We start from the raw sequence: 20,078 nt of genomic DNA, 5'->3' as shown, positions 1-20,078 counted from the left end.
CTTGATGCCTCAGAACATGTCCTACCAACCGATCCCTTCTTCTGGTCAAGTTGTGCCACAAACTTCTCTTCTCCCCAATCCTATTCAATACCTCCTCATTAGTTATGTGATCTACCCATCTAATCTTCAGCATTCTTCTGTAGCACCACATTTCGAAAGCTTCTATTCTCTTCTTGTCCAAACTATTTATCGTCCATGTTTCACTTCCATACATGGCTACACTCCATACGAATACTTTCAGAAATGACTTCCTGACACTTAAATCAATACTGGATGTTAACAAATTTCTCTTCTTCAGAAACGCTTTCCTTGCCATTGCCAGCCTACATTTTATATCCTCTCTACTTCGATCATCATCAGTTATTTTGCTCCCCAAATAGCAGAACTCCTTTACTACTTTAAGTGCCTCATTTCCTAATCTAATTCCCTCAGTATCACGTGACTTAATTAGACTACATTCCATTATCCTTGTTTTGCTTTTGTTGATGTTCATCTTATATCCTCCTTTCAAGACACTGTCCATTCCATTCAACTGCTCTTCCAAGTCCTTTGCTGTCTCTGACAGAATTACAATGTCATCGGCGAACCTCAAAGTTTTTATTTCTACTCCATGAATTTTAATACCTACTCCGAATTTTTCTTTTGTTTCCTTTACTGCTTGTTCAATATACAGATTGAACAACATCGGGGAGAGGCTACAACCCTGTCTTACTCCCTTCCCAACCACTGCTTCCCTTTCATGTCCCTCGACTCTTATAACTGCCATCTGGTTTCTGTACAAATTGTAAATAGCCTTTCGCTCCCTGTATTTTACGCCTGCCATCTTTAGAATTTGAAAGAGAGTATTCCAGTCAACATTGTCAAAAGCTTTCTCTAAGTCTACAAATGCTAGAAACGTAGGTTTGCCTTTCCTTAATCTTTCTTCTAAGATAAGTCGTAAGGTCAGTATTGCCTCACGTGTTCCCGTGTTTCTACGGAATCCAAACTGATCTTCCCCGAGGTTGGCTTCTACTAGTTTTTCCATTCGTCTGTAAAGAATTCGTGTTAGTATTTTGCAGCTGTGACTTATTAAGCTGATAGTTCGGTAATTTTCACATCTGTCAACACCTGCTTTCTTTGGGATTGGAATTATTATATTCTTCTTGAAGTCTGTGGGTATTTCGCCTGTTTCATACATCTTGCTCACCAGATGGTAGAGTTTTGTCAGGACTGGCTCTCCCACGGCCGTCAGTAGTTCCAATGGAATATTGTCTACTCCGGGGGCCTTGTTTCGACTCAGGTCTTTCAGTGCTCTGTCAAACTCTTCACGCAGTATCATATCTCCCATTTCATCTTCATCTACATCCTCTTCCATTTCCATAATATTGTCCTCAAGTACATCGCCCTTGTATAGACCCTCTATATACTCCTTCCACCTTTCTGCTTTCCCTTCTTTGCTTAGAACTGGATTTCCATCTGAGCTCTTGATATTCATACAAGTTGTTCTCTTATCTCCAAAGGTCTCTTTAATTTTCCTGTAGGCAGTATCTATCTTACCCCTAGTGAGATAGGCCTCTACATCCTTACATTTGTCCTCTAGCCATCCCTGCTTAGCCATTTTGCACTTCCTGTCGATCTCATTTTTGAGACATTTGTATTCCTTTTTGCCTGTTTCACTTACTGCATTTTTAAATTTTCTCCTTTCATCAATTAAATTCAATATTTCTTCTGTTACCCAAGGATTTCTACTAGCCCTCGTCTTTTTACCTACTTGATCCACTGCTGCCCTCACTACTTCATCCCTCAAAGTTACCCATTCTTCTTCTACTGTATTTATTTCCCCCATTCCTGTCAATTGCTCCCTTATGCTCTCCCTGAATCTCTGTACAACCTCTGGTTCTTTTAGTTTATCCAGGTCCCATCTCCTTAAATTCCCACCTTTTTGCAGTTTCTTCAGTTTTAATCTACAGGTCATAACCAATAGATTGTGGTCAGAGTCCACATCTGCCCCTGGAAATGTCTTACAATTTAAAACCTGGTTCCTAAATCTCTGTCTTACCATTATATAATCTATCTGATACCTTTTAGTATCTCCAGGGTTCTTCCATGTATACAACCTTCTTTCATGATTCTTAAACCAAGTGTTAGTTATGATTATGTTGTGCTCTGTGCAAAATTCTACCAGGCGGCTTCCTCTTTCATTTCTGTCCCCCAATCCATATTCACCTACTATGTTTCCTTCTCTCCCTTTTCCTACACTCGAATTCCAGTCACCCATGACTATTAAATTTTCGTCTCCCTTCACAATCTGAATAATTTCTTTTATTTCATCATACATTTCTTCAATTTCTTCGTCATCTGCAGAGCTAGTTGGCATATAAACTTGTACTACTGTAGTAGGTGTGGGCTTCGTATCTATCTTGGCCACAATAATGCGTTCACTATGCTGTTTGTAGTAGCTTACCCGCATTCCTATTTTCCTATTCATTATTAAACCTACTCCTGCATTACCCCTATTTGATTTGGTGTTTATAACCCTGTAGTCACCTGACCAGAAGTCTTGTTCCTCCTGCCACCGAACTTCACTAATTCCCACTATATCTAACTTCAACCTATCCATTTCCCTTTTTAAATTTTCTAACCTACCTGCCCGATTAAGGGATCTGACATTCCACGCTCCGATCCGTAGAACGCCAGTTTTCTTTCTCCTGATAACGACATCCTCTTGAGTAGTCCCCGCCCGGAGATCCGAATGGGGGACTATTTTACCTCCGGAATATTTTACCCAAGAGGACGTCATCATCATGTAATCATACAGTAAAGCTGCATGCCCTCGGGAAAAATTACGGCTGTAGTTTCCCCTTGCTTTCAGCCGTTCGCAGTACCAGCACAGCAAGGCCGTTTTGATTAATGTTACAAGGCCAGATCAGTCAATCATCCAGACTGTTGCCCTTGCAACTACTGAAAAGGCTGCTGCCCCTCTTCAGGAACCACACGTTTGTCTAGCCTCTCAACAGATACCCCTCCGTTGTGGTTGCACCTACGGTACGGCTATCTGTATCGCTGAGGCACGCAAGCCTCCCCACCAACGGCAAGGTCCATGGTTCATGGCTGAGTCATACAGTTTACATATTTATTTATAATGTCATTTGCAATCGGAACACACATGAATTTTTCAATAAGTTAAACAAAAGCTGTATGTTATTTTAAAAACCTTTTTATTTAAGTATGGGAAATTTGGAGAATTTTTTATCTTTGTAACCGGCTCTCAGTACTGTAACAATCGCGACTACACTTTAGAATAGGCCCAATAAGCCCCAACACATTCAAAATTGCTGAAGAAAATGACAAACGAAAACATTGTTCAGTTAAACTCATCAGTGTCGTTGGTGTGTTATAAATTCGAGTAATTAGGTTTGTTCAAGTTTAAATACAAGCTGTTAAAATCCCTTGATATTTAGATCTGCTGAATATTAAAAAAATTCTTTTAGAGAAGCCACAAAAAATTAGAATCGCGCTAATACCTTAATTAAGAAAAATGTTCCCTGGGAGAAAATCCTCATTTCAACTGTTGCTAGGGACTAACAGATATGCCACAGGCCCCAAAACGCAGGTATGAACCTACCAGTTGGTCAATTACTATACAATATGCTTGCTACACTCTTTGGGCAAACTAATTTTTGCAATTTTGGCGACGATTTCGGTACCCTGCACAATTTCCGACGAGATCATGGCCTGTAATTTCACAGAACAATTCCATTCGTCGAGGCAGTGAGACTGTCATCTCCCCAGATCGACAGCCACCATCAACGCACTCACGTGCGTATTTATTTTCCAGATGCGCTGGATGTGTGATTATCAAATACCGTTCGTTTTGTGTTTCAGGACGGATATTATGTGCTGCCTGCGATCCTACAAGCCGTAGATCTGCCACTGATTTTGTCAGACGAGTGCGCCGAGTTGTACGCCAATTACGACGACCCTGACGCCGAAGTACGAGCGGACAACATCTGTGCCGGACTGGAGGAAGGAGGAAAGGACTCCTGTAACGTGAGTAGCCGAACAGAACAATGTGACAAGTGTTTCTGACTGGGTCAACAACGTGCTGTTTCTCGCATAGAAACGAACCCATTGTGACTCTGGTTTCAGGGATGCGTAACAATGGGCGCTGACGAATGGGACAATCAGGAGCTCTTGCTCAGAATCACGATCGTCTAAGGCTCGTTAGTACAATGCGTCCGCAACGGTGTGTTCCGCGTGTCTTGTCTTGAGGGACGCGTAAGGTTGGCAGTACATTCATGCCACTGTAGGAGGGGGTAGCCAAGAAAACCGGAATAACACTGCCGTCGTTGGAGCTTGTGTACTCAGCATTTCTGACGATAGGCACGTACAGAGACATTCATTGCCAGTTCAGTGCCGCCTGTGTTGTCGACCTGGCTTGTTCCGTTCACCTGCAATGATTGTTTTTGCTTGCGCAGTTTTGTTCGTGTTTCGTTTTTTATGAAGCCAAGTTTCAGTGTACGAAGTTTAGCTGTAAAATTTTGTGTTCTACTCGGTAAAAATGTTGTTGAAACTGTTTTAATGTTGAAAAGAGCTTACCAAGATGACGCTATGGAGAAAACCAAAACCAAAAGAACCATGCCAATATTAGCCAAAAACTGTCACTGTGTGGCCCCCACAGGGCTACTGAATAATCTCAAAAAACATGTCCTGACACCACTAATGTTTAATATCGCAGATCAAGCTTGAATTGCGTTCCTGGCGGTTTCCAAAACTCTATCGATGTAGGTTATTTTCATACTCACTACACAGAGGCCAGATGAACCTAAAGTAAAGGGTACTTTGTGGTGATCGATTTCAAAGGGTCGTCTGGTGATCCAGGAAATCCTTCCCTCGCTACTCATATAGCATATAGGGATAGTAAGTATATGAAAAGGAAGGTTTAAATCTTCCGTCCGGTCGACACAGGAATACAATGATGTGGTAAGTGAGAAGCATAATTATACACCACTTTAACAAGTTCTTGAACTATGTTTCTTAATTTCACCTCCTTTTCTATTACCCCAACGATTACCACATCTGTAACCTATTCGCAACGTCTTTTACTGAAGTGACACGTGTAACATAATCCTGCAGGTTTCAGGAAGGCATCTATTCCGAAGACTTTTGTACTAGCAGAATGCGAATTAGTGTGATACTTGAAGTTACTATAACAACGAAACACGTTGCGTTAACAGCTACTAAACGGAAAAATTTTACAATTATACTGATTAATTTGTGAGTAGTTATCGAGAATGTTATTGTTTTTTATCTGAAATTTAGCAGAGCTGTTCAAATGGTTCAAATGGCTCTGAGCACTATGGGACTTAACAGCTATGGTCATCAGTCCCCTAGAACTTAGAACTACCTAAACCTAACCTAAGGACATCACACACATCCATGCCCGAGGCAGGATTCGAACCTGCGACCGTAGCAGTCGCGCGGTTCCGGACTGCGCGCCTAGAACCGCGAGACCACCGCGGCCGGCAGCAGAGCTGTAAATGTTACATGAAAATAATGTGGTCGTTAGCTCCTCTTTGAACAAAAGTTATGGAACTGTTTATGTTGAGTGGAAACATGAATGTGAATACTGAAACAGCTGTAAGCAATAACAATCAATGCATGCACGAGAGCTCGGTTGAGAACGCCGTACATGACAAAATATTTTAATTTCTCTAAGACTGAACAGTTTGTAATAATTCAAAACAGAAAGTCATTCATTAACTTGACACGTAACGCAACAACGAAAGAGAAACGTTACTTTACTTCAGTTTTCAATGACCACTTTTTTTTTCAATAAACAGAACACATTATCAGAAACTTGATACATGAACAATGAATACGTCCCGATCAACAGTAATTGAAACTGACTATACCAAAAATACGAAAGCCAAGAATCACACTATAATGTGATATATAAAATTATAGGAACAAAAGCCTAATGTTGCTAGGGATGACTTGGATCTTATGCTTTTCAATTTTTCCATATGTTATCCTTCAGTGTTAAAAGTCGCTTCACATTACATATACTATTTGTAGTATCGTTCCCAGAACCGATCGCGGTCCTCTGGTTTGGAGCCGAGTAGAAGGCTTAAACCAGAGGCTCAGACAATTCTGCGGAGATCTGGGGTGCAAATTTCTCGACCTCCGCTATCGGGTGGAGAAATGTAGGGTCCCCCTGAACAGGTCAGGCGTGCACTACACGCAGGAAGCGGCTACAAGGGTAGCGGAGTACGTGTGGAGTGCACATGTGGGTTTTTTAGGTTAGAGAATTCCCTCCCTAGGCCCGACAAGACGCCTCCTGAGGCGTGGCAAGGTAGGAGTAGGCAAAATGCAACAGGGAATAACAATATTAATGTGCTAATAGTAAACTGCAGGAGCGTCTATAGAAAGGTCCCAGAACTGCTCTCATTAATAAACGGTCGCAATGCCCATACAGTACTAGGGACAGAAAGTTGGCTGAAACCAGACGTAATCAGAATGAAATCCTGAACTCAGATTGGAATGTATACCGCAGAGACAGGCTGGACAGTGAAGGGGGAGGCGTGTTTATAGCGATAAGAAGTACAATAGTATCGAAGGAAATTGATGGAGATCCGAAATGCGAAATAATTTGGGTGAAGGTCACGGTTAAAGCAGGCTCAGACATGGAAATTGAATATCTCTATAGGCCCCCTGGCTCAGCAGCTGTTGTGGCAGAGCACCTGAAGGATAATTTGGAAAATATTTCGAGTAGATTTCCCCACCATGTAATAGTTCTGGGTGGAGATTTTAATTTACCGGATATAGACTGGGAGACTCAAATGTGGCAGAGACAAAGAATCCAGTGAAATTTTTTGAAGTGCTTTATCTGAAAACTACCTTGAGCAATTAAACAGACAACTGACTCGTGGCGATAACATATTAGACCTGGTGACAAACAGACCCGAACTATTTGAACCAGTTAACGCAGAACAGGGAATCAGCGATCATAAAGCGGCTACTGCATCGATGATTTCAGCCGTAAATAGAAATATTAAAAAAGAGGAAGAATTTTCTGTTTAGCAAAAGTGACAAAAAGCAGATTACAGAGTACCTGACGGCTCAACACAAAAGTTTTGTCCCAAGTACAGATAGTGTTGAGGATCAGTGGACAAAGTTCAAAACCATCGTACAATACGCATTAGATGAGTATGTGCCAAGCAAGATCGTAAGAGATGGAAAAGAGCCACCGTGGTACAGCAACCGAGTTAGAAAACTGCTGCGGAAGCAAAGGGAACTTCACAGCAGACATAAACATAGCCAAAGCCTTGCAGACAAACAAAAATTACGCGAAGCGAAATGTATTGTGATGAGAGCTATGCAAGAGGCGTTCAATGAATTCGAAAGTAAAGTCCTATGTACTGACTTGGCAGAAAATCCTAAGAAATTTTGGTCTTATGTCAAAGCGGTAGGTGGATCAAAACAAAATGTCCAGACACACTGTGACCAAAATGGTACTGAAACACAGGATGACAGACTAAAGGCCGAAATACTAAATGTCTTTTTCCAAAGCTGTTTCACAGAGGAAGACTGCACTGTAGTTCCTTCTCTAGATTGTCGAACAGATGACAAAATGGTAGATATCGAAATAGACGACAAAGGGATAGAGAAACAATTAAAATCGCTCAAAAGAGGAAAGGCCGCTGGACATGATGGGATACCAGTTCGATTTTACACAGAGTACGCGAAGGAACTTGCCCCTCTTCTTGAAGCGGTGTACCTTAGGTCTCTAGAAGAGCGTAGCGTTCCAAGGGATTGGAAAAGTGCACAGGTCATCCCCGTTTTCAAGAAGGGACGTCGAATAGATGTGCAGAACTATAGACCTATATCTCTAACGTCGATCAGTTGTAGAATTTTGGAACACGTATTATGTTCGAGTATAATGACTTTTCTGGAGACTAGAAATATACTCTGTAGGAATCAGCATGGGTTTCGAAAAAGACGGTCGTGTCAAACCCAGCTCGCGCTATTCGTCCACAAAACTCAGAGGGCCGTAGACACGGGTTCACAGGTAGATGCCGTGTTTCTTGACTTCCGCAAGGTGTTCGATACAGTTCCCCACAGTCGTTTAATGAACAAAGTAAGAGCATATGGACTATCAGACCAATTGTGAGATTGGATAGAAGAGTTCCTAGATAACAGAACGCAGCATGTCATTCTCAATGGAGAGAAGTCTTCCGAAGTGAGAGTGATTTCAGGTGTACCGCAGGGGAGTGTCATAGGACCGTTGCTATTCACAATATACATAAATGGCCTTGTGGATGACATCGGAAGTTCACTGAGGCTTTTTGCAGATGATGCTGTGGTGTATCGAGAGGTTGTAACAATGGAAAATTGTACAGAAATGCAGGAGGATCTGCAGCGAATTGACGCGTGGTGCAGGGAATGGCAATTGAATCTCAATGTAGACAAGTGTAATGTACTGCGAATACGTAGAAAGATAGATCCCTTTTCATTTAGCTACAAAATAGCAGGTCAGCAACTGGAGGCAGTTAATTCCATAAATTATCTGGGAGTACGCATTAGGAGTGATTTAAAATGGAATGGTCATATAAAGTTGATCGTTGGTAAAGCAGATGCCACACTGAGATTCATTGGAAAAATTCTAAGGAAATGCAATCCGAAAACAAAGGAGGCAGGTTACAGTACGCTTGTTCGCCCACTGCTTGAATACTGCTCAGCAGTGTGGGATCCGTACCAGATAGGGTCGATAGAAGAGATAGAGAACATCCAACGGACAGCAGCGCGCTTCGTTACAGGATCATTTAGTAATCGCGAATGCGTTACGGATATGATAGATAAACTACAGTGGAAGACTCTGCAGGAGAGACGCTCAGTAGCTCGGTAAGGGCTTTTGTTAAAGTTTCGAGAGCATACCTTCACCGAAGAGTCAAGCAGTATATTGCTCCCTCCTACGTATATCTCGCGAAGAGACCATGAGGATAAAATCAGAGATATTAGAGCCCACACAGAAGCATACCGACAATCCTTCTTTCCACGAACAATACGAGACTGGAATAGAAGGGAGAACCGATAGAGATACTCAAGGTACCCTCCGCCACACACCGTCAGGTGGCTTGCGGAGTATGGATGTAGATGTAGATGTACACCCCACTACCCTCACGATCACTACACACCAGCTTGTCAAATGTAAAAGTATTATGTACAAACATATTTGTCCATTGTTTCTATGAATATGAAGGTGTCCTTCTTGATTCAACGATTTAAAATGGTATCTTTATCATGATTAAATCCAGGGTATCCAACGAATTATTCAAACAATGTTTGGCGAGCACTGAAAACTAAAACTCTGAAATACAAAAATAATATCAGAATGACCGAGAAAAACCGTGCTCGACGGAATAAAAATAATACATTAGCACTCATCAAAGGGGAGTAACATGAAATAAACTCATCTTGAGTTCCTCTTCTGTGCCAACCTCTTCGTCTCAGTGTAGCACTAGAAACCTACGTCGTCACTTATCTGCTGGATGAATTCCAGTCTGTCTTCCTCCCCTCTACCATGGGAGTTACTCCGTGGTGTCTTAAGAGATGTCCTACCACCCTGTCTCTTCCTCTTGTCAGTGTTTTCTATATATTTCCGTCCTCGCCGATTCTCCGGAGATTTTCAATATTTTTTCTGTAGCATCATATCTCAAATACTTCGATTCTCTTAATTTCCAGTTTTCCTATAGTCCATGTTTCACTACTATTTAACGCTGTGTTCCAAACGTACAATCCCAGAAATTCCTTTCTCAAATTCCCATGTTCGATATTAGTAGACTTCTCCTCGCTAGGAATACCATTTCCACCAGCGCTAGCCCGCTTTTCATGTCCTTGTTCTGTCAGTCGTGGGCTTTTTGCTGCCTAGGTTGCAGAATTCCTTAACTTCATCTACTTCGTAATTATCAATCCTGATGATAAGTTTCTGCTGTTCTCATTTCTGCTACTTCTGAATACTTTCGCCTTTCTTCGATTCACTCTTTAATTCACACTCTGTATTCATTAGATTGTTCATCGCATTGAGCAGATCCTGTAATTGTTCTTCACTTTCACTGAGAATAGCACCAGCGACTCTTATCATTGTTATGCTTTCATCCTGAATTTTAACTCCACTCTTGAACCTTTCTTTCATTTCTGTCATTGCTTCTTCGATGTGTAGAAGGAACTGCAGGGGCGAAAGACGCTTACACCCTTTTTAATCCGAGCACTACGTTCTTGGCCTTCCAGTCTTATTGTTCCCTCATGCTTCTTGTACAGTGAACGTTACCCACCTTTCCTAGTAGCGTACCGTTGTTTTTCTCACAATTTGGAACATCCTGCACCACTTTACATTGGCGAACGCTTTTTCCATGTCGACAAATCCTATGTACGTGAGTTGATTTTTCTTTAGCCTTGCTTTCGTTGTCAACCCCAATGTCAGAATTGCCTCCCTGCCATCTACATACAGGGTGTATACAAATTGCAGATTTATTAGAGGAGATAAAAGAAACGCTTGTGCTATGTGACATAAATGGCCCAGCTACTCTGTCTCCCCGCTAAGCGTCCTTAAAGGATTTGACGCTGAACTTCATTGACGCAATCCCTCACACTTGCTTTGACTGCTTTGTGTGAAACATGACGACACTGGAATCTACTTACAACACAATTACATCTTACAGCTAATAGTGTCCACAGCACTAGTTAAAGAATTACATTATTACTGTTTATGTTGTATTTTGTTTACACAAAAGTTTCTAGTGATGTTTACAGGTTCTTGATGGATGATTGCACACTAAATGAGTTAATTGACTATGGAGAATGATATTCAGGCAGGCTCTACAGTATCACGTCACATTGACCGACTGACGGAAGACAGGTACGTCCAGTAGCGTGCGAACAATTCAGTTTGAGGAAGCCGTGTTACAGCGAACTGAGGGCAACCGCAGCGCCAGCCAGGGAACTAAACTCCTCCAACGCCAGTGCAACATGTGAAACGTCTTACACGAGACGTGCATGAACCCATTGAAGCACCGGAAAGTACAACACCTACCAGCTGATGATTTTCCCCAGAGCTTGGGATTCCGTCAGTAGTATCTACACCAAACTGTAAACGTCTCTGCCTTCCAAACGTGTGTAGCCTCAAGGACCATGCCTGAGAGTTGGAAAATTCTAAGGCAATTCGTGTGTTCTATCTTCAATAGATTTACCATAAATGTGTGCGCTGGTACCGTTCACGACCATGTAATTGGGTCGTATCTTCTGCCCAACACGGTAGATGAGGAAAACTGTCTTGACGAAGTACAGTCGGAGACGTTGGAGAGTGTCCCGTCAGGCAACGATTGTAGTTCCGTCATGACGGGGCTCCACCACAGGTTGCCGGTGATGTCTGAGAACATTTATACAATGTTTTTCCCAGTTGTTGGATTGGGAGGTGTGGGCGAGTACCGTGGCCGCCAGTTTCTCTCGATCTCACTTCTGTGGATTTCTTTTTGGGGGAGACATGCTGGTAAACACCATTGAAAAACTGTTTGTCCGTTTGGCTGAAATTGCAGCCTTTACAAGTGAACACCTGATTGTTTTGGCCGTGTTAGACAACCATTATCCATGCAATTTGTGCATTAAAGTAAACGGACAACATTTTCAGTAACATCTCTAAAACAATATTCCTCATCCTGTGTGCTTCTACACCTAGTCACTCAATGGCGCTACTTTTCCGCACAGTACAGCGTTATCAGCATATAGTCGCAGACTGCTCCTTACCCTAGTCGTGAGATTGCCTATATATAGAATAAAAGGGATCCTCTCACACTTCCCTCAGGCGTTCCTGACGATACTTTTCTCTCCGATGAACACTCACAGTCCAGAACAACGTACTGGGTTCCATTACTTACAGTGTGTTCGAGTTACATATCTGAGAACCTATACCTTATGCTCGGATCTCTGTCAACAGTCTGCAGTGTAACGCTGTGACAAAGGCTTCTTGGAAATCTAGAAATATGGAATCTACCTGCTGCCCTCCATCCGTAGCTCACGGAATATCGTGCGAGTAGAGGACAAACTGACTGTCACTCAAGCGATGCTTTCTATGTCCGTGCTTATTTGTTGACAGAAGCTCTTCTGTTTCAAGTTAATATTAATTTGATATTTTTTAATTATGTAGCACAGCGACGTTAAGAACGTTGGTCCGTAATTTTGGGGGTCCACTCTTTTACAATTGTTACACACGGGAGGCGGCTGCGCCTTTTTCCAGTCGCTTTATACGTTCAAATGGTTCAAATGGCTCTGAGCACTATGGGACTTAACATCTATGGTCATCAGTACCCTAGAACTTAGAACTACTTAAACCTAACTAACCTAAGGACAGCACACAACACCCAGCCAGCAGAGAAAATCCCTGACCCCGCCGGGAATCGAACCCGGGAACCCGGGCGTGGGAAGCGAGAACGCTACCGCACGACCACGAGATGCGGGCGCTTTATACGTTGCATTGAGCGAGAGACTCACAGTAAATGCACAAGCTAGGTATGAGGCGGACGCTGGAAACTTACTTTTTCGTGTCCGGAAACTACAATTTGTTTGCCCAGTATTGGGCAATGTCCAATGCTTCTTCTTTAGCCAGCCATAGATCGTCGAGGGTGCATCTGTGGGGGCAGGCAGGGCATTGTAGAAAATGTTCTATGTCCTGTCGAGTGCTGCAGTCGCATTTGTCGTCATTTTCGTCCAACAACCCCCATTTGATCAGATTAGATTTCACAGGAGCCACCCCAGTTCTGATGCGGTTAAGCATTCTCCAGGTTTTCCAATCACCAGAAACGCCGCTTGGTGGGTCCTCTCTTAGTGGATAGTAGATGGGGGGCTCATCTAAGGCGCAACTTAGAAAACGGCGTCTGGATTTGAGTCTGCTGGGGCCACACACTAGGCCAAATATTGAGTGACGAGCATCAAAGGTTTGTTTTAGCTTCTCGGTATGTTCATGGGCTTTCCTACGTGAGTCAGGGTTTGTGAAACCTGCGGCCCTGTGAAGATTTTCTATGGGGGTTGGTTTCATGCAGCCTGTCACTATCCTGCATGTTTCATTCAAGCTAATATCTATCTTTTTTGCGTGGGCGGATTTGCACCATACTGGGCAGGCATATTCGGCAGTTGAGAAGCACAAAGCTTGGGCTGAAGTTCTGACCACGGTAGGTTTGGCTCCCCATTTGCTATTGGACAGCTTTCTTATTAGGGAATTTCGTGCTTCTACTTTTTTGCGTGTTTTTTCGCAATGATATTTGTATGTCAATGTTCTGTCCAGCACGACGCCAAGGTAGGTGGGAGTATCTGTGTGTTCTAGTAATGTCCCATCCCAGGTAACACTGAGCCTGTACTTTGCCTGCCTCGAGTTCAGATGGAATGCACTCACTTGAGTTTTGGAGGGATTGGGTTTTAGAGAATTCTTTTTGTAGTAGGTTGACATTGTAGAAAGGGCGGTTTCTAGTTTCTCCTCGATGGCTTCAAACCTGTTGCCTTGAACTGTTATTGCCAGGTCGTCTGCATATACAAAAGTTTTGGTTTTGTCTGGAGTTGGTTGGTCATTTGTATAAATGTTGAATAGGATTGGCACCAACACGCTCCCTTGGGCGAGCCCATTTTTCTGATTCCGCCATCGACTCTTTTTCCCCCCAAGCATTACGAAGAACTGTCTATTTTGGAGCAGGGATTCGATTATCTTGACTAGGTGGTAGTCTTTCAGGGTCTCGTAGGTTTTATGCAGTAGTGTTCGGTGATCTACTGTTTCATAGGCGGAACTTGGTCGACTAGTGCCAGCCCGGTGATTAGTTTATTCTCAAACCCACCCTCGATATGTTCCGTCGATACCAGAATTTGACTGGTACAGGACTTTCCAGGTCTAAAACCTGCTTGGTGTGGAATTAGCTTCGAGTCAACGATCTTCTCTATTCTGTTGAGGATCAATCTTTCATAGAGCTTAAAGAGGTGGCAGAGAAGGGTTATGGGTCGATAGCTCTTCGGAGACTCTGAGTCCTTCCCGGGTTTAAGGAGAGCCACCACTTTTGATTTCCTACACAGTTTCGGGATTTGAAAGGTTTCACAGCACACGTTAAAAAGTCCAAGTATCCAGTCCCTGGCGCCAAGGCCGAAGTTTTTAATCTGTTCCACGCAAATATCATCAAACTCAGCGGCTTTCCCATTCTTCATGGTATTTATGCCATTGTTCAACTCTCTCATGGAAAATGGTTTCTGGAAGTTGGTGTTTTCCGTTGGCAGTAGGCATGTGATTTTAGTTTTCTTACGTTTGGAGTTGAACTTGCTGTTTAGAAGGAGTTGGCTGGCCACCTGGTTTGGAGTGATGTTGGCCGGGGCCTTGCTTAGCCTTGGGTCACCATCCAGTTTCTTAATCAGGTTCCAGGCTATCTTGCTACTGTGGGACATATCCATTCTTTCTGGGGTTACTATCCACTTCTTCTCGCGTGCGCCGCTGAGGGCTGACATAAAGCTGTGCCGCAGGTGACGGTTTCGTCGCTGAATGGGTCTTCCGTGAACAATACTTGATACTTCTCCAGGATGTCCTTTGAGGCATTTGAGAGCCCTGGGGTATAGTGTGGTCTGCAGCCCCTAGGAATATAGCGTCTGGATACCTTTCGCAAAGTCTCAACAAAGATAGGATAATTATTTGGTGTTGGGGTCAGACTGGCTAATTCCTCATCCAGCGCTTGGGAATATTCTGACCACCTAGCCTTTTTAAAGTTGAATCTCCTACGGAAAGGTATTTTGGTTGTTTTGATTGGTGAGTAGACTTGGATTCCAATAGGTCGATGTTGTGTCTTTGGGATTGCATCATATACTCTTTTGTAGCAGGTGTTGTAGATGCTCTGGCTGACGAAGCAAATATCGGGATTGTAACCTCGCTTCCAAATTTTGCTGTTGAGGGAGCAGGGGAGCTTGGGGTCGTGGAGAAGTGAGAGGTTATTTGCCTCAGCCCATTGTTCTAGCAGCTGACCATTGGCGTCTGTCTCGTCGTAGCCCCAGGTGGTGCTGTGGCTGTTAAAGTCGCCCACAACAAAGTGAGTCCTTTGGTTGTTGAAGCTTTCTGGCGTTGAAATGTGTAAGTTCTGGCCGGGGGGTTTACATACGGAGCAAATTGTAAATGATCCACTCTCTATGGCTAACACTTCAATGTTGTTGGTGGTTGTCTTACTCGTGTAAGAGAGCAGCATCTTGCGTCTGGTAAATATTGCGTTCCCATACCTTCTGTGAGGTGCTTCTACTGCCAAGCGCATTCCTTTGATATTGGGTCTGTTTGCTGTTTCATCTCTATGCGTTTCCTGCAGGCACAGTACGTCCCACTTTTCTGATTGGCATAGTTGCGATATTACATCCTCTTTATTCTTGGTGATTCCCTCGACGTTCAGGCTGGAGAACGTCAGGGTTGGCTCTGAAGAGGACCTGTTTTTGTTTTTGGCTTTTGATTGCATTGGTTTCCGGTGGTGGAAGGTTTGGCCGTTGTCCGATTGGGCAACGTTTCCGGGGAGCGCCGGCATTTTACTTTCTTCTATGTAGCATGTAAGTAAAATGCACACGTGGAGGCACCTTCCTTGCTCCCCGGACGCTGTAAAACTGGATTCCAAGTGGACATCGGAACTTATTTGCAGCTGCTTTACGACGCCAGGGATCCCTATTTCTATGGCCTCTGCGTGAATATTTTTTTTTAAACCCAAAATTTAGAACTTCCCCTTTTTTCGTTGTCTTCTATTGCTACACCAGACTGTCTACGAGTGAGAGAATAGAAGCCTCCTACCCGCTTAGTGATTCTACGTAACACGAGAATTTTCTACGACTATCAGCTAGATGTTTCTCTAAGGTATGACAGTGGAAGTTGTCTTATAGTTTGTGCATCTATCTTTTTGTAGACGCACTAATTTCTGCTAACTTTTGCCCTCCGAAATTTTGATGGTTCTTTTTTTTTTTTTTTTTTTTTTTTTTTTTTTTTTTTTTTTTTTTTTTTTTTTTTTTTTTTTTAATGGTTCAAATGGCTCTGAGCACTACGGGACTTAACTTCTGAGGTCATCAGTCCCCTAGAACTTAGAACTACGTAAACCTAACTAACGTAAGGACACCACACACATCCATGTTCGAACCTGCGACCGCAGCTGTCTTGCGGTTCCAGACTGTAACGCCTAGAACCGCATGGCCACTCCAGCCGGTTTTCTTTTTCTTTTTTTTTCTTTTTAAATCGAGAGTGCAACAATCTTTATTATCTCAAGATTTTCTGAATTTTGTTGATAAACCGCGGCAAGTCTTATCCCATTCTTAATTCACTTACTCCACACCTAAGTTCTCCACAGCGCGTTTTACAGTCAGTTTAAACTTTGCTCACTATTCCTTTACGTCCATGACACAGGATCTAAGTGCCGCCAATTCATTGTCTAAGTATGATGTTAACAACTGCTTATCTATTCTTTCGAGCATAAAAACTCGCCTGGCTTTTGCAAAACGCTGTAGAAAGAGAACCACTGCTCAGAACAGCATATTAATAAACGCAGGGAAAAATGTCACGGAAGAAAAAAAAATTAAAGAAAACTTTACCAATAGATGGCGCTGCAAGTGTCTTAACGTAAATGGGGTTGGTTACAAATGACAGATGAATTGCTGTGTTTTGATTTGCGCACTACATCGTCCATACTGTTAAATATGCACGTCTGCACAAGTTCGGCAGTCAACAGCTGTGGCGCTGTTACTTAGGTAAGCCCATCCATCGCGGCACGGTCGTACCACATCGAATGGGGAAAATCGGTTTTAAATTGTCCTGAGGCCAAAAACAGCATAAAAAGCACAATGACATTTGTTTTTAATTGTCCTGAGGCCAAAAACCGTATAAAAATCAAAATGACATCGGTTCTTAATAGTACTGAGGCCAAAAACAGCATAAAAGCAGCAATGATATCGGTTTCTAATTGTTCTGAGACAGGCGCAAGACTTTTCAGTGCGCTGTCAACCATTTTCTGCCACAAGTTGATACTGGGAAATAGGATATTCCACAGCAGATCAGTGCGTCTCGGGGCTGACGTTCAGAATGCGTTGCGCAGTACATGTCTTCAATTCCGCTACGTTCGTAATTGGAGCACGGAACACATCTTTCAGATAAACCCGCAGCCAGAAGTCACACGGATTAAGATCAGGTGATCTGGACAGCCAGGCTGCGGGGAAATATTGGCTGCTAATTCTAGAAATTCCGGCACTGGCTGTGCAATGTGCAGAGGAGCGCCATTCTTGCTTAAAAGTGATCCTATCCACGCTGCTGAAGAGTTGGAATGACGTTGGTGCGCGTTAAGGCTCTCACAGCGTTCACCAGTGACGGTACGGGTAACATGACCCGCAGTGTCTGGAACCGCGAGACCACTACGGTCGTAGGTTCGAATCCTGCCTCAGGCATGGATGTGTGTGATGTCCTTAGGTTAGTTAAGTTTAAGTAGTTCTAAGTTCTAGAGGACTGATAACCTCAGAAGTTGAGTCCCATAGTGCTCGGAGCCATTTGAACCATTTTTTGACCCGCAGGACTCATCTCCTCGAAACAATACGGTTCTACTATAAACTATACCGTCAACCCACACCACACAGTCACCTTCGCAGAACCATGCTGGTACCGGCTGATGTGCGTGTGGGTTTTCCATAGCCCTTATTCTGGAATACTGTGTACTGACATGTCGTTGGAGAGAGAAATGGACTTCGTCTATCCACAGAATGTTCCTGGCCGTTAATTATCCATTTCCATGCGAACAAGAACTACCAGAACAAACGTTTGTCTTGCTGGTAGGTCAGCAACAAGCAATTCCTGAACATGGGTGATTTTGTATGGACAGCAATGGAGGGTGTTTCGTAGGCTTTTATGCACCGTGCTCACAGGCATCTCCAACGTTCGGGCAATTCCCTGTGCCCTGGATGTTTGCACACTATTGTTCGAACCCTCCTGCAATGCTGTGCCCATATCTCCAACAGACGTCGGATCAACTGCTTTTCTGACTCTGCCACATTGGATTCTAAAAGAAGCTGTCTTTTCGAATTTTTGTAATCATTTTCTCCAGACCCTTAGCAAACATTGGAACAATGCCTCTTTTATACCCTTAAGTGTCCGGAACTTTCATAGGGCTACATGTCCACATTCACCGTTCTAGTTCTATACCAGCAGCGAGCGATCCTTCATGGAGACTGTCATGTTGAGGGTCTCGGACGCAAACTGAGTAACAGCCGTGTGCTGTGCGTCTGTTGGTGTGTATATTCTGATACTTGCACATTTTCGTTACTTTTTTTATAATTATTTCATGACGTTTCCCCATGCGCCAGTAATATGTTGTTCAAATTGGACGCCATTCTGAGCAATGGTTCTGATTCTACAGTGTTTTGAAAATAGATCCCCTTTGAGATACCTATGGTAGCACATATAAGGTATTAATTGTGAAAAAAAAGTACTGAAAAGGGAAAATATATTTTGCAAATACTAAACCAGTACGATGTGTTGCAGGGAGACAGTGGAGGACCGATGACGTGTGGTGGTGCGGTGACGGGGCTGGTGTCCTGGGGTGACGAGGTGTGCGGCATCCCCCACTACCCTGGTGTCTACACCGACGTGGCCACCTACTCTGACTGGATCGCCGACACGCTCGCTGCCAGTTACGCAGAGATATCTCTCAAGAAACTGCAACAGTAGCTGCCTGCAGCACTGACCGTCCACATCTCGTTCAAAAGTAACACACGTGTTCCACGGAATTTGTAACCGAGCTTACAGGTTATTACCAATCAAAATTTCCCATCCATAATAATATAACAATAAAGGCCCATACATCGACAATGTTTTTATTCGTTTTAAAACTTTATTTTATCCTCCTTACGATTTAGCAACCTATGACCAGCCAAAATCAACCATTGTAATAAATTCGTTTGGTCTTCAGTTCCTTTCTTGGTTTCCAGAAACACTTCGTTCTCTCACTTTTTTAATTCTTTGTCTTGATTTTCCTTCTGGAAATTCCTGAAATTTTGATTCAAATTACTCAAAAATCACATTAATGTGGAAGTGACACACGTACATTCAATAGCTAGTCATCTGCTTTACCCTATATACACATAAACGAACATAAACAAGAACACTTTTACAAACACTATAGTTAGGGTGACGATACGTCCCGATTAAACGGGATTGTCCTGTTTTTTGAGGCTCAAAAATTTGTCCCGACTTTTTTTAAAACAAGCAATTTGTCCCTATTTTCAAGGATTATTTTCAGACACTTACAGGGTGGTTAAAATATTTTCTGAGTGTCGATTTTATAAACTATCAATTGAAACTGACATTCCGTACGTTGGTACCCCCTGATAATATACAGCTTAAGCACTACAATTGTTGCGTACTCTTATTTTCTTTGCTTTTGCTTGCCATTGTTGTCAGCACTCAGTATCCGTTTCGTGAAGTGCTAGCACGTCGTGGCGATGCCGAAACGAAAATCGAAAGTTTTCGGAAGAGCTTCAGAGGAAATTTCCATGCTTCACTGCTACAGACAATGACTGTTCAGCAAAATTTAACTGCGCTGTATCCGTGTCTCATGGTGGTGCTGCAGATCTCAAGCATCATATGGAATCAGAGAAACACAGGAAGAATCTTCGATCGGCAGGTTCCTCAAAAAATGACGAGATATTTTGTAACTTCAAGTACACAGGAACAGAAAAACGTAGCTGCAGCAGAAGGAACCCTGTCATTCCATGTTGTTAAACACCACCAAAGCTATCGTTCTAATGACTGCAGTGTTCAACTAAACAAAAAATTTCTTTCTGGTTCTAAGATTGCAGAAAATGTTTCGTGTGGAAGAACAAAGTGTGAAGCAATTATCAACAATGTTACAGCTCCGCATTCCCAGATACAGGTAATAGCTGCTGTAAACAGTGCAAAATACTTTTCAATATCTACTGATGCTAGCAACCATGGGCATCAGAAAATTTTCCCGGTGATAGTTCAGTATTTTTCTGTAAGCGAGGGTGGACTGCAGACGAAATTGCTTGATCTTGATGAACTG

At 42.9% G+C, this 20,078-nt stretch overlaps 1 protein-coding gene across 1 annotated transcript in view; it reads left to right on the top strand.

Moving 5' to 3' along the window:
• Positions 1-18,724, top strand: part of LOC126455929 (trypsin-like) — a 48,570-nt gene extending 29,846 nt beyond the window's left edge. Inside the window, exons 6-7 of the mRNA XM_050091688.1 lie at positions 3,865-4,029; positions 18,539-18,724. Of these exons, the coding sequence (XP_049947645.1) occupies positions 3,865-4,029; positions 18,539-18,724 (351 nt within the window). The remainder of the gene's footprint in view (positions 1-3,864; positions 4,030-18,538) is intronic.
• The last annotated feature ends 1,354 nt before the right edge of the window (positions 18,725-20,078 follow it).

The sequence above is a fragment of the Schistocerca serialis genome, chromosome 2 (genome assembly GCF_023864345.2).
Source record: "Schistocerca serialis cubense isolate TAMUIC-IGC-003099 chromosome 2, iqSchSeri2.2, whole genome shotgun sequence".
Lineage (NCBI taxonomy): Eukaryota > Metazoa > Arthropoda > Insecta > Orthoptera > Acrididae > Schistocerca > Schistocerca serialis.
This window is presented reverse-complemented; position numbering and strand designations above follow the sequence as displayed.